Source organism: Embiotoca jacksoni, unplaced genomic scaffold (genome assembly GCF_022577435.1).
Source record: "Embiotoca jacksoni isolate LCO1_2020_lvr unplaced genomic scaffold, fEmbJac1.0.p SCAF_12, whole genome shotgun sequence".
NCBI lineage: Eukaryota > Metazoa > Chordata > Actinopteri > Embiotocidae > Embiotoca > Embiotoca jacksoni.
The window spans coordinates 16,376,968-16,392,516 of record NW_027185252.1 but is presented as its reverse complement, the minus strand read 5'-3'; the positions used below and the strand labels follow the sequence as shown (position 1 = coordinate 16,392,516).

General features: G+C 41.6%; 1 protein-coding gene across 1 annotated transcript in view; it reads right to left on the bottom strand.

The window, feature by feature from the left end:
* cdh23 (cadherin-related 23) overlaps positions 1-15,549 on the bottom strand; it is a 174,569-nt gene that overhangs the window by 119,638 nt on the left and 39,382 nt on the right. Inside the window, exons 4-6 of the mRNA XM_069145115.1 lie at positions 11,306-11,448; positions 10,987-11,034; positions 10,519-10,611 (exon numbers count right to left, since the gene is read on the bottom strand). Coding sequence (XP_069001216.1) covers positions 10,519-10,611; positions 10,987-11,034; positions 11,306-11,448 — 284 coding nt within the window. The remainder of the gene's footprint in view (positions 1-10,518; positions 10,612-10,986; positions 11,035-11,305; positions 11,449-15,549) is intronic.

Genomic DNA, 15,549 nt, shown 5'->3' with positions numbered 1-15,549 from the left:
GAGGATGAAGAGGAACCTCGGTGACGGTTGCTGGTAGTGGTTAGTTAATGATTGCAGGGAAAATAAACTTTGCTTATGCAAGAGAAAGAACTGCGTCTATCGGTCTCATGTCAGATAAAATGGAAGACAACATCTCACCAAAGAATAAAAGTTAAAACTACACTCAACAAAAATACAAACTGAACATTTGGGCTTTTGCTCCCATTTTTTGAGTTGAAGTAAAAGATCTGAAACTTCTCTTATGCACATAAAAGGTTTATTTCTCTCAAATTTTCTTCAAAAATATGTTTGTCTGTGTTGGTGAGAACTTCACCTTTGCCAAAATAATCCATCCACCTGACAGGTGTGGCACATCAAGATGCAAATTAAACAGCATGGTTATTGCACAGGTGTGCTTTGGACTGGTAACAACAAAGGGCCACTCTAAAATGTGCAGTTTTATCAGGCAGCACGATGCCACAGATGTTGGAAGTTTTGAGAGAGCGTGCTTTTGGCATACTGACTGCAGGAATGTCCATCAGAGCTGCTGCTCATCAATTGAATGTCCATTTCACCATCATGAGCCATCTCCAACACCGTTTCCGATAATCTGCCGACAGCCCTCACAATCACAGACCACGTGTAACCATCTCGGCACAAACTGTCAGAATACGTCTCAGAGAAGCTCATCCGAGTGTGTATGGCGTCGTGTTGCCGGCGGTTTGCTGATATGAACATTGACAACTGAGTGGCCCACGGTGGCGGTGGGGTTATGGCATTGGAAGGCATAAGCTACAGACAACCAACATTTTAGATAGATGTATAGATAGATATCATGACAAGATCCTGAGGCCCACTGTCATATCATTCATCTGCTGCCATCGCCTCATGTTGCAGCATGGTAATACATGGCCCCGTGTCACAAAGATCTGTACAGAAATCCTGGAAACTATAAATATCCCAGTTTCTGCATTGCCAGTATACTCATGTCACCGATTAAGCAGGTTTGGGATGCTTTCAATGTATACGACAACATGTTATAATTCCTACCAATATCCAGAAAGCCATTGAAGAGGAGTGGAGCAGCATTTCACAGGCCAAAATTACCACCCTGATCAAATCTATGCAAAGTAGATGTGTCGCACTGCATGAGGCAAATTGTGATCACACCAGAATTCCTGGGTTTTGATCTTTTACTTCAACTCATGAAAGATTAACAGAAACAAAAGTGTTACGTTAACATTTTCGTTGAGTGTAGAAGTTTAGTGTCACCAATTCTGTATCTGACTAAATGTAAGATATGGGCGCAATCTCCCCTTCTACTCGTGAGGAACAAATGTTGAATAATGGCCAGGAAAGTGTTTTCCACCAGGCATTTCCAAGCTATTGCGCTTAAGAAAATGGGATTGACGGACGGACAAAATGTATTGCCTCTGTCCACTGCTGCTGCAGTGTGGATGCATAAAAACAGTATAAACAGTATTGTGGTGGATTTTTTTTTTTGGACTCTCCACCTAAGTTGTTGATTGAATCTTAATTTTGAATGTCTAATCAATAGGCGTATTGATTTGTGTGATATTAGAGTACAAAGTGTATAAACTGAGAATAGCTGGAGTACGTATCAATCATGAGTCAGCGTTAGATAGTAGAAAAGCTAATCAGGGTGTAGTCCAATGTACATTGTGCCATGGAGCAGTGGCTGGTGAGGAAGCAAGAATTGTCAAAGAAAAACCCATTGTGTCAGGACACATGACATGACAGCAGATGTGGGACCCCAAGGATAAAGTCCAGGCTTTAAACAGTTTAAAAGGAAGTTCTTGGCACTTCAGTTTCAGTTGCTCTCGTGAGAACACTCAGTCTATTGAAACCTTTGATTTTCAATAAACCAACATTGCATCAGACTCCAAAGACTCTGCGTATGATTATGATGACTACAAGTGGTGTGAAGGGACCAGGGCATCCAGGTCGGCGAAGAATTTCCACCACAGTATGTTTAGCCTTCCTTGAGCCTGTAAAGTGTCTTAAACACAAAGTGTTAATAAACCTCTAAGGGGCATGAATGTGACTAAAATTGTCATGATTTATGGTTGAAAGAAATAGAACATTAGATTGAAGAAAATCACCTTCCTCGATCCCTTCAGTTTGTGGAGCAACAAAAGCTGATCTGCTCTATAAGAAGAAAAGCCTAACAAGATGATGCTAGACACATCTCACTGACTAGAATGACAGCCTGAAAATGAAGCGGATATTTTGCGAAGTTGGGATGCAAGTTGGAGCCTAAACATCTGTTTGTCACATTAATTAGTTGGAAAGTTGTTTGTTGTGGCAGGCATGAATGCCTTCTAGGACATAGCTTTGCAAAATTTGGGATCTTAGGTGTAAATTAAACAGTAAAAATAGTGGCAAAAAGAAAAAATTTATAATAATGATTTTAACAATAAGCACTGTAAGCACTGTGAGCTTAGCGTAAAGACTGGAAAAGGAGTGAAGAATTCAGCCTGATCCTGTCCGTCCACCCGCATCTGGAGAGCTCACAAATAAACAGCTTTTTGTTTATTCTGTGCAAAATTCTAAGTATAAGGGTTCATCACCCTCATCAAGCGTAAAGTTGTCTCTGCTATATGAGTCCAAGTCAGTCACAAGGTGAATGCACTGCTTATGGTTAAAAAAAACAATTAGCACTGATACTATGTTAATAATATACTGGGCTGCATGTAGAGAAATACCAACAAGTAGAAAAATGTAGGTGGCAACAGCACTTCTTTTTCAGTCTCACCTTTCCTCAATACTTCTCTATAAATCATAGTTTTCCTTTAAAGCTTCTCGCCTTACCATCTCAATTGTTGAAGTGACAGCCAAAACTGATTTGAACAAATTGGAAAGGCTCTATTAAGGGAAATCTAGCCACGGTCAGAGAAACAGTGAGGAGGGGGATACAGTCGAATTGAGAGGGAGGAGCATATCGAGACAGAGGAAGACAGGGGGAAATAATGGTTGAGGAATTTGCATTAAGCCGAATGGAGCCCTGGTGAGGTTGCAGGCGTGACTTTTAGCCAAACAAATATTTTCCACATGTTAATTTCTTTCTTCTCTCAACAGAGCATTGTTCCCATAATCATGCGAACATACACACCATGAAAAGCCACAAGAGGTCTGTCTTTCTTTTTAAACACCTAAACATAAACACAAGCAGCTGCAAAATATGGAGCTACTGACAAAATGCACAACTGTCTCCTATGTTAGCAAAACCTTGTCAGGATTCTCAATTCTGCCAAGCGAGTGTTAGAGGCAAGGAGAGCGCCAAAGGCAGGGTGGGGGTGGAACAGAGGGGTGGGAATCACACACTTGAAAGAAAGGGAGAGAGGGAACGACAGGTTGATTTATTCAAACAGTGAGGAGTGGGTGAATCAAACTTTAATGGCTTTTGGGAGCGCAAGCCTTTCTCTCTCTCCCCTTTCAATTTTGCCCCTCACTCCCATCTTTCCTGGTGTGCTGCCACCTTCCTTCTCTCACTTCTCTCTCTCTGTCTCTCGTTCCAAAATACACTTTTTGATGGTCACTCACAAACACGAGCCCTCCCTTTTTTTGACAGACAAATCTCCGCCCCATCTCTGCGTAGCACGCAAATCAAGGTGCTCTTCATGCTCAGCGGGATAAAGTAAATGACAGAAAGATAAAGAGAGGAATAGGAGGTGATTTACCTTCACGAGTGGCAGCGTACGTGATGCCCGGGCAGCATTTGTTGCGTTAACCCCTGGACTGGAAAGGATGCGCGGAAAAATTGTTGTACGGGCCCAACAATCTCTTTGACAACTCACTTAAGCAGCTATTTGCCCTAGAAGGCTTACTGAAGTCTACAGCTCCACACACTCAAAACAAACCCCATCAGTGAAATGCAGAAACTTAAATGTTTCTGCCTGAACTATGTGAACAAACAGCTGGTAAACATCCGGGCTCTGTGGATAAATTGGCCATATGTACGGTATTTGTTTTGTTAAGTTAGTGTAGGAGTTAGATTAGTTTCTAGAGGATGATCATGTGCTGTGTTCTAATCAGTGCTGTCAGATGTAATCATGTGGCAGATGGAGAAAATTTAAGTTATATTCAACACTTTCTTTTTGTCTGCATTTATTATTCAATATAAAAGATATGATGCAAAGTAACAGCTTTTCATATGCAATCAAAGCGGAGACAACAACTTTTGCTTCAAATTAGATCCGCAGCACCAAATCTGTATGGTAGAAAGTTAGAAATGATGCCTGAGGTGAGTAAAATATTGACTGCTTCCCATTTAACCTTCTCACTTTATCAATATTTTTCCTTCTTTCTCCCTAAATCCCTCCAACTCTCCCTATGGGGCTCAGGGTCTTAGTGTCAGGCAGAATTGCCTTTGAGGCCTGCGCCTGTCAACCAGCCACCACTCAGCTCAGTAACCACTAGATTCAATTACACTATAGCAGCAACCAGGAGTCACAGATGATACAGGAAATCATAATGGGTTAAATCCAGCTTCTAGGAACCAGAGTGTGTGTTGTACTTCATATAGAAAGTGTGTTTGCTGGCTTGTGTGCAGCTTATGTGCAGAGGGATTGTTACAAATATTTTATGACTGTAATTTCAATATACATGTATTGCACCAAAAATAAACTTGCTTTTTCTCGTTTCCCAAACAACTTTGCAACTGCACAGACATTAGTCATCTGTATACTGTTGGTGCTGCCGAGGAGCTGAAATATTTTTTTGTTCTGTAACCAGGTAAACAAATTACCTTTAGATGCTGTAAGATGCAGGGCAGAAGGTGATAAAAGATTAGGAATTGAATTTCGGCTTTCAGAAGTGAACAAAGGCAAAGAAGAAAGGAATAGAACAGATTCATCTATGTTCTACCTGACAGCGACAGAGGGCACATCAAATAGAAGGTGCCTCTGTTTTGCTGCCAGAGCCCACATCAAGCACTAAACAGCTCATTCACAGGCGTAACAGGAGCTCTCAAACACCCTCTGCCAATATTATCTAAAATATGAGTGCATTCGTGTGTGTATTTTGTGTGCTTTGTGCATGAAATGCTGTCATAGTATTCATCTGAAAATTGTTTGGAGGAAGTAGTAGCCAAAAGTTGGAAGCAGAAACGATGATGGTTTGAATTAGTCTCTTTTGCAAAACTACCATAATAGCTGCTTTAGCAGCGTGCCTGTTATCCAAACACACAATTATCTGACGGATGAAACTGATTAACCAAAAAAAACCCGAATAAAACAGGGTAAAAGGCAGTTATTTGTTTGTGCAGTTTGAGTTTCTGACAAGCAGTCCTGATGCTATGCCTCTATTAAAAACAAACCGAGTGCAGAAACTTCCTTGTATCAAACCAGAACAGAGGGATTTTCTTTCTTTCGATGTCTGACTTTCACCCGAGGGGTTTCCACCTTGGGCAGCCCTGTTCTATAACATCAGTCGTAGTTCATCAGAGCTTACTGTAGGTTAGAGAGGGACATTGAGATATGGCTGATAGAAAATAGAGGCTGAGGAGGGATTTGCTCACCTGCCTGACATACCTGAGAGACAGTAAACAGATAAAGTTTGGGTATCTATCACTTGGAGCCTCCTGCCTGTCTGCCTGTTTGCCAATACATTTAATCCATCTATGTGCCGCATTACAGTGCTAGTCTGAAGTTGGCTACACAATCTCATGTGCATCATTACTGTGTTATCGAAGGCAGGATTCCACTGCACTGCGTATCCACTGTAGGGAAGGATGAATTAGAGTATTGGCAAGAGGATGAAAAAGAGATGAAATTTAAATTCTGCAATGCAACCTGTGTAAGTGGAGGGGATAGATAAAAAATACAACTTCAACAAAGTTACTATGGTCACTAGAAACTAAGTATGGATTATATCTGTAAACTATGAATAAATAAATCATGTGAGGTGAACGTGTATCATCCAAAAATGTCATGAGAATCCAAGAGACTAAAAGTACACAAGAAAACTGTGTGTTTGGTCGGGGGCAGCTGATGGAACCGCAGGAGATGGCACACACCGGGCACATCGAGAGAAGTTGTTAGTGTTGGTGTTTGATATTATCACTGTGGCACTGACAAAGCGACCAACTCCCAGTGGGGAGTGTGAGGGTCAGCCAGCTGGGGAGGGGAGGAAGGTGTGTGTGAGTGTTTGGGAAGGGTTGCTCTATATTTGGTCTCACAGTTGCTCAGACTGCAGCTCTGTACTCTGTATAGACGCACACCTCGCAAAACATTTTGAGTATGTCAATAGAGGGCTACCTGTCGCGCTGAGGGAATGTGAAAAACACCTCTCAGTATGTCGAAGGCTCACTATATCATCACATCCAATAATATATTTGGGTTGTGGCCCATCTGCTGTTCTATCAAAACATTATTTTGGGTGATAGTCGTCGCTCTTTGTACCCAGTCTTTGCTGCTGGCTGCTGGAGTGTGCGGATGCTGTAAATCTGGCCAGCTCATTAGCACTGACAGAGGGAATGCTAGCCGCCCACCTGCTCCCCTTCACCCTCTTTATGGCTCTACAAATTAAAACGACATTTACACACACTCTCCCCCGCTCTCACTAGTGCACTGCTCACCTTGCCGCTCACATTGCTTCATCTGTGCAATGCTGTTCAGGCCCACCTCAGAATACCTCCTGCCCTGACTATTCCTCTGTTTCAACAGCCCTAAAGCAATTTGTGTTGTTTATTTTTAGCTTCTGTCATCTTTGTATGTGTTAAATCTCTTCATTTGAATCTTTTGTCTCAATGCTGCTTCTTTACTTTTACCGCACCGTCATCCTACACATCAATCACCTTTCCCCATCTTTTTCTCTGAGCACTAAAGTTCAACAGCTCTGTCTAGTAGTGCTGATGGCAGTCTAACCCCCGTTACTGTGGCATGTCCAGTGAGTGACAGCATGATGAAGTGATGTCACAGCGTGTTTGCTTTGCCCGCCAGAGGTCAGTTAGAGTCACAGAAGTAATGAGGCCATAAAAATGCAGGTAACGAAAGTTGTGGGGAAACAAGATAAGGTGGAGAAAAGGGTAGAAGAAGGGGATACAAGCTACGATGAAGAATTTACTTACTCCTGAATGAATGCAACTCCCAAAACTGGCTCAGGCTTTAAGTGGAAGAAGTGGAAGGCTTCATAAAGAGCTATGTGTGTACAAATTGGGCTTTGTGCTGCGTTGTTATCGCAACACAGTCATGGAAATATGAATGAATTTGTACGGTCTTATTTATCGAGAAAGGCACACAAACCAATTCACTGAGATCTGTGATAAAACATATTCACCTGCATTAGTCTCATACTGTGCTCACAGATACAGTTATATTTTGCATTTACAGCTCACTGTTACAGGCTGTGGCTATTTCCAATGCACAGAAATGCCTGTGAATTGAGACTCTCAGATATCTGTAGTGTTTTAAGAATATATTACCACATCCCATTGCCTCAATAAACAAGCTTAAATTGTATAATCACTTGGATGGCAGGATTGACATAAGCAGTAATTCAGTGAGTGATGCAGCGGCTGAGGGTCAAACACAGCCCTGTTTAATGGATTTCTCGAGCCTTGACTGAAGCCTATTGTTTGCAAAGCTTGGAAAGTCCACATGTGGACTATAAGTGAGTCCCACACAATTGAGCGTGGTTGCAATGGCCTGAGAGAATCTTCCCTGGTGGGTGATCTCAACAGCCTCGTCTAAACAGTCCTCATTTCTCCCATTTATTTGCCTGACTTTATGGATTGGGGAGAGAGAAAGCCAGTGGCTTTGAAGATTTGGTGAAGACTCAGGAAGGGGTATGTGCTCAATATAAACACAACAAGACATGTGGACCTGTGTGCCTGTGTGTGCGTGTGTGTTTGTGTGTGTGGATTTCAGCCCCTGTTTGAAGTCCTCCACTCCACTCTGGCAATTACTTCATATCAAGGATTAGATGAGGGAGAGGGCATAGAGGAGACACAAAGATGGAAAGAAGTGAGAGCTGAGACGGGAGGTAGTAGATTCAGAGAGAGGACAGAGAAGCGAGAGAAGCTGAGAGGAGAATAGAAATTGAGGTCCACACTGCAGAGGGTGTTTTCTTTCCTATAAAGGAGGCTATACACACTCTCTAAAGATGAGCTGGAAGACAACTCTTCAAATCGTGGGAAGATCACAGGTGTGGAAAAACACAGCAATTTCCAGTGTGGCAGAGAGCAAAATACACAATGAATAGTTGATGATTGCCATAAATTTGATGTAGTCACCATGCAGTTACAACTGTTGAGATGAATTTCATACATGCTTTCTTATTGTTTCTTAAAATTTAGGAGCAATCCATTGTTGCGCAAAGTAGTTTGAAGTAGCTACAGTGGTGCTTGAAAGTTTGAGAACCCTTTACAACTTTTTATATTTCTGAATAAGTGACCTAAAAAAAAAAAATCATCTGATTTTTACACAAGTCATGAAAGTAGACAAGAACAAGCTAATTAAACAAATGAGACAAAAATATTTCACTTCGTGATAATGAGGTGTGAATGGGTGCCTTCTTTTTTTCTAAAGAACAGGGATCTATCAAAGTCTAAGCTTCACAATATGTTTGTGGAGGTGCATCCTGGCACAAACAAAAGAGATTTCTGAGGATCTATGGAAAAAGAGTTATCATCAAGCTCGAAAAGTTTACACAACTATATAGAGTTTGGGATTCACCTAGCCCACAGTCAGACAAACTGTATGCATATGGAGGATATTCACGGCCCTTGATACCCTCCCCAGGAGTGGTCGACCAAAAGACATCACTCCCGGAGCAAAATATGAAATAGTGCACGAGGTCACAAAAGAACCCAAGGTAACTTCTAAAGTTGTTGATGTTCATGAGTCCACCATCAGGAGCATACTAAACAACAAACGGGTGCAGTTAGGGTTGCAAAGGTAAAGCTGCTGCTCTCCAAAAAGAACAAGGCTGCCCATCTGTAGTTTACCAAAGATCATGTGGACAAGCCAAAGGGATATTAGAAAATGTTTTGTGGTCAATATAAACACAACAAGATATGTGACAGATAAGACCAAAATATAACTTTTTGTTTTGAATGAGAAGCATTATGTTTGGAAAAGGAAAAAAAAATACTGTCAGGCATACGAACTTTATCCCATCTGTAAAACACGGTGGTAGTAGTATTGTGGTTTGGGCCTGGTTTGCTGCATCGGGCTGGAGCAGGTTGTCATTATTGATGCTGTATTTAAATGAGGGGTTTGCGTGCGTTAAAGTGATTCCAGCAATGGAAAACAGCAACTGCAAAAGGAATCTGATCCCATTGAAATTAAGAAATATAAATATAACAAGAATAAAACGCTATATAGGAGATTATTAGCAAGAAAGTCAATCCTGTGGGAAAAACAAAAAGGCTTGATAATAAAATGTCTGCAAAAAAAAAAAGAGGAGGGACGGTGGATGAGATCCTCCAACAAAAACCAATCAGTAGGTCCAGATCTTTCTGTGATGAGCAGATGACTTTTCATTCAGTTCCTCGTGAGTGCTCGTGAACCTCATGAAGCTACCTGTGAATTCTGCGGGATGCATTCAGGACCTGTGACGGCATACCTGAATAACAGGACTGGGTGGGATATCCAAGCAATGACCCACAGGCAGGAAAATGCCGACTCGTAAGAAATTTTGAATATTGCTAGTATTTCGTGGCTCCTCCTTGTTATTGGCTGTCAATCATCATTCAGTTCATCATTCTTTATTTTCCCTGCGTTTCCTTCTCACCACAATAAGAGCAGCTGTCACTCCAGATTTGCGAATCTGATTAATATGTTGCTTTCTTTCATACTAAACTACACACGCAATCACTTCTCCTATTTCTACTTTCAGGTTTAGTAAATATCATTGCGGGTGCTAAATTGTTCATTTGCATGTTCCCTCCCAGTATTTTGCACCTTCAGGTAGAAATGCCCAATATTACATATGCATGTAAGGCAAACACGCAAAATGGACGTGTTCATTTGCACATTTGAAAGACGCAATCCTCACTGCACGTCGTTAGTAGATCTACTTGGACATTTTTTTTGCGGGTGGTGTTTGCACGTGATTTTAGACATGCAAACCTTTAGTAAATCAGGCCCATAGTTGTAGTTGTTGCTGCTCAAAGGAGGGTCACACCAGACACTAAATGCAAAGTTTCACATACTTCTGCCACTCACTGATATGCAATATAAATCAGCAATATAAATCTTTTCCATCAATAAATAAACATAGTATTTTTGTCTCCTTTGTTTAGTTGGGTTGTCTTTATCTACTTTAATGGATTGTGTGAAAATCTGATGATGCTTTAGGTCATATTTATGCAGAAAATTCTACCACTGTATTTCTGAAGAAAATGTTATTTTTACAGGTCATAAGTTTTTCTGTTAGCATAATTAATATGATGCCCATAGAACAACAAATGATATTGAACTTTTCCTATATCTAATGATTTTTCATTTTATAAGAGTCTGATTCATATTGATTTGACTATGGATGCACTCGGTGAAGAAGTTCTGTTGTCCTTACCTCTGGAATGTGGACGGTGTACGGCTGCCCGTGGAAGTTTGGCGCATTATCATTCACGTCTCCAAACTGGATGTTTACTGTGTCTTGGACCATCTGAGGGAGGAAACACCTTGGTAAAACAGTTCCAAAGCCACCTCCTCACATTTCCTAGCAGAGAGCTGTAGTCACTGAAAATGTGCATTAGGCACAAGCCAAGATTCAGAGTGAAAGAAAACAGGACAAGTGTGTGATAGATTACCCGCGGGGGAGAGTAGGTTGAACGTCAGTATGTTTCAGCAACTAAATTGCATTGAGTGAGACAGGTGTCATGTGAGGATGAGAGGAATGAGGGTGAGGATGAAAGTGAGAGACTGAAAAAGAGATGGATTGTGAGGGCCTGTGTGTGCCATGTGGTCAGGCTAGATCCAGGATGTCAGCATGCGAAGAGATGTGTCATAACTATGATCACAGTGTAAACCTGTCTCTTACCCCGTGAGGGTCTTTCACGTAGAATTCGACATTCATGTCTGACTTTGTCTGGTGGAGACAGAGACAAGCATCAACACAAACTTTGCATGGACATGTAACACAAAGAAGCAATAGCAGAAAATCACACAGAGCAATCTTTCCTTTGTGCTTCATCTTTCCTCATGTTGCACTTTTCACTGCGCTTTCATCATTTGATAATTTACACCCCTTCTCATATTTTCAAAATTGTCCTGAGTGTCTTTTCTTGTATCTTGTGCGTATGCTTTGTTAATGTGTGAGCAGCAGTTCCTCAGTATGTGTGTTTATTTGGTGTTCGTACCTCGCGGTCGAGTTGCTGTCGAAGCCAGACCACACCAGTGTCTATGTCCACAGAGAAATACCTCATGGCCTCTTCTCCTAAAATCCCGTATTTCAGGGGTTCGAATTCGTGATCAGTGGCCCTCAGCTGGGCCACAGATGAACCTGTCAGAGAGAGTCAAAGGTCAGAGGACCCACAGGGGCAAAGACCAGGGCGAGAGCTGGGATTGATATGTGACCAATTTGAAGAGCAATGGATTGTGGGATCACAATTAGTGCATATTTAACTCAAAAATTAAGGAACTTGAATCGTCTCAATCGTCAAGAGGAAAAGAACTCACAAACATATTCAAAGCCATTGTAACACTCGTATTATGAAAGGTATTATTAAATTAAAGTATAAATATATTTGTATGTTTGACCTCACAATGCATGCTGGGTCACACATTCAGCTGCCCTTTAGTAAAAAGGGGCTACTGAGGTGAGTGCATGGACAGGAGAGTAAATACACAGATCATACACACATGCAATGATTGCATGTATCGACATACATACCACTCACTCACCACTCACCACCACCCCACACCTTCCTCCTTGCAGGTACTTGGTCAGACAATAGAAGTGAAGCCAAACTAAATCACGCCTGTCACCCGTGCACCAAGCTCCCTAACACAGCGACCAATTAGGCTTCACAATCACACGCCCCTCTCGTTTTATTAATACACCCCATTTTCCTATGAAAGGGTGGCAAAAATGACTAATTAATATAACGATTTATGAACCCGTCTCATTGCAGTATAATGAGATTTATGCTAATTCAGCTGCTTTCAATATGAGTTATAATTTGGTTGAAGACTGTGCAAATTAAGCATTTTACCTCATAGTCATCAATAATAGCCGTTTTTTTTTTCCTCCTTTGGGCCCTCTCGGCTGTGAAGAAATTGTCTTCTCCATGTGGGTAGACATACACTTGAGTGAAGGATAACAAATAGTCATGTGAGACTAAGACTATGTATAAGAGCCACAGTCATGTGAAAGATTAACTCCTACTCTGGAAAATAACTAAGACCAACATTTATAAGCATATGGGTTGAACTTTTTATTCAGATTAAGAGCAATTATGCAAAATGGAGAGCTTATTTTAGAGCAGTCTGCACTAAAATATGTTGTTTTACAGAATCAGTGTGCAGTTGTATATTATGGTTTGTTCGTACATTAAATGGCTTCAAATTCTCTATTTTCTCAGGCTCCTTTGAGTCAGATTTATTTTAGTCATTGTTTTTTTTTTTTTTTTTATCTTTGCCCACAGTTACAAACATTAACAGAGCAAAATGGCTGTACTTAGGTGAAGACATATTTTGTACTCAAAAATGGAAATGTTTGAGGATTAGGGCAAGGAATGGAACTTATTGTTAATAAAGATAATATAGTTGTGTGTTTTGGTAAATGAAAGTGATGACTTTGTAGGGGAGGAATAGATTTAGATTTTTCAATAAAATTATGATGTTTGAATGTCAGTGAAACTATGGCTCTAGCTCAGACTCTGCAGCAGTTTAGATTCTGGTTGAGTAGTAAAACAGAATCCATAATAGTTTACGGAGGATCACACTTGATTTTTGACTTGGATGCATTTTACATTATACCACCTTACTTCACGCTTCCTGGACTGGAGGCTCCTCTGCGTGCAACCGGTTGGCTCGCCTCTACCAATACTTTGCACGTGAGGCGTGTAGGAACATGTCAATTGTAGTGACTTCTGATGTGCTACATGTGACATGTTTAGGGAACATGGGTAAATTGTCTATCGACCGATAGACTGCACGTGAGGCATTTCAAGGACATCTAAATTGTTCCTGGGTTACAATTCCACCCTCTAAACTGCATGAAATCTTTATTAAGGCCTCGTTAACAGAAACAAATACTTTTGACTGGTACCATTAAATGTAAAATTAGGACCTACTTTTGGGATTAGAATTTGGGTTGAGTTCATGGTGGACTGAAGATCAGAATAAGGATAAGGACCAAAGTATTCGGGTTCGAGGTTTGGGTTCAAACACTGCTGTAATCACAAATGTGTGTGTGTGTGTGTGTGTGTGTGTGTGTGTGTGTGTGTGTGTGTGTGTGTGTGTGTGTGTGTGTGTGTGTGTGTGCATGTACGTGCGTGTGTGTGTGGTGTAGGTATATCCTTCTAATGCGTATCTGTAACACTGTGGCACCAAGCCCTTTTCCCTGACAAATGACGCTATTTAGCAGCAAGTGATGCCAGTATTACTGTTATGAATGATACAGTGCACATTAACATTGCCCCTCCCCTTCCCCTCTACTCTGCAACACTGCACTCATGAAAAGAGCAATGGGCTGGAGGAATCATCCCTCTACTTCACCTTTCTCCTATTGCCCTCTGAACCTCCTACTTTCTCAGCAAATCTTCTCTTATTCTTCTTTATTTTAGGCTTTTACAGTCTTAGTTTCTTTACTTTAGTCTTTCACACTGTTTCTTGTGTTTCCTGTTTTTTAAAATTACTCACGTCTTGTGGTTTCAGACACTTTACCCCCTTCCCTGTGTGTTTCCCGCCTCTGTGATTGTCTACTCCATCCCGATTAGTTTCCCCTGTTGCTCGACATGCTTGCCTCCCTGGTGTATTTAGTCTTTGTGTTCCCTGTTCCTGTTGTCGAGTAAGTTTCCGTGTTCCTTCCCAGTGAATCATTTCTGTTTGGATGTCAGCTTCTGGGTCTGTTAGTTACCATTTCTGTTTTTGGACCTTGTCTTTTGGATGCAGCACCTGCCGGCTCCCTGTGGTTTTGTTTGCCTGTTTGCTTTAATCAACTGCTTCCTCTGTGGTGTGTTGGGGTCCTATCCCTGAACGTTCCTGACGCAGACAGTAAAGTGAAATCAGGAGAACTAAATCAGAGCCACTGTAAAAAAAAAAAGGGTAAGCACAGAGACTGAAGCTAAACAGTCACCACACTGTCCTCCTGCTACATCTGGAGATAGATTCTGGATTTATTGAGCCTTAAGACCCCTAACCCATTTCATATTACTCTCTCAAACTGTGGAGGCTCCAAACACTACTGAAAGAATGCAGCAATAAATGCCCAACTGTGCACATTAGCAGCCCTAGTACATTTGAACTGAATGATGCAAATATATAATACATAAATGTTGAATCTTCTTCAGGGGAAACTTAAGGAAAGTGTTTAAATGGTAGAAAGTGGACAGCAGAGAATGGGTAAAACCTGCACAATAAAGAAGCAGAGTGTGAATAAATCTTAAAAGGAAAAGAGGAAAGTCTAGAGGAGGTGATATTTGTTAAAGGGTGTAACAAATACACTCCATTACGGTAAGCACTTCTCCAAAAGTGGGACCTCTGCATTAAGACAAAGTGTTGTTGCTTCACTGTGTCAGGGCTGAAAAACACACTGCCATAGAACACACACAATGACAAAACCCAGAGGGGCAACAGACTGGAAGTGAGGAAGAGGAGAAGAAAAGAAGGAAGACTTGCAATCTATACACAGCAACACCTGCATGTTTTACTCAGTTCAACCTTTTAGGGAAGGCGAGGGGGCCCGTGGGGGGAGCTAAATCAGCCGCTGGAGGACATCAATCCCTGCTGGATCAATAGGAGTAGCGCGTGGTAGACGGGGACTAGCCTCGGCCCTGTCCCGGGGCCTCAGGCTCAAGAAAGAAAAGGGGCTGTAGGCCAAAGCCCTGTTTATTATGTTGGTGACATCTCCAGACCTCTCGTTCATCTGAGTTCTGATTCACTGGGACAGGCACTGTCAGCACTGCAATTTCAGCCATGCTGTGAATTACGGCTTTGAATTTTATGGAGCACCCAGGCTTAATGGGTATATGGGCAGCGCTTAGCTGTCCACCACAGCAGGGCCAAAGAAGAAAAGATGAAGCCACCTCAGAACGGTGTTGAGACTGGCTGACTGTGAACCGCAGGGTCGATCGTCACCTGCTCTGTATAAATACTTGATGAATTGTTTTGAGGCAGGGCCAGCGAGACTCAGGGCTGAAGTCATGCAATCAGTAGGCTGATGAGTCAGTACGATGCCACTCATGTTACTATACTGCGTATCCGCTGACAAAGAAAGCCTTCAAACACATCAGCAAAGCCAAGCTGAAGCCACGCTGCTTCGCATCAATCATTCCCATCAAAGATTCACACATGTGAACATGTTTTTTTAGCGAACTGGCAGCTTGAGCTCATTAACTTGTGTATTTTTTTACTTTAAAGAGGAGCATTTGTCATTTTA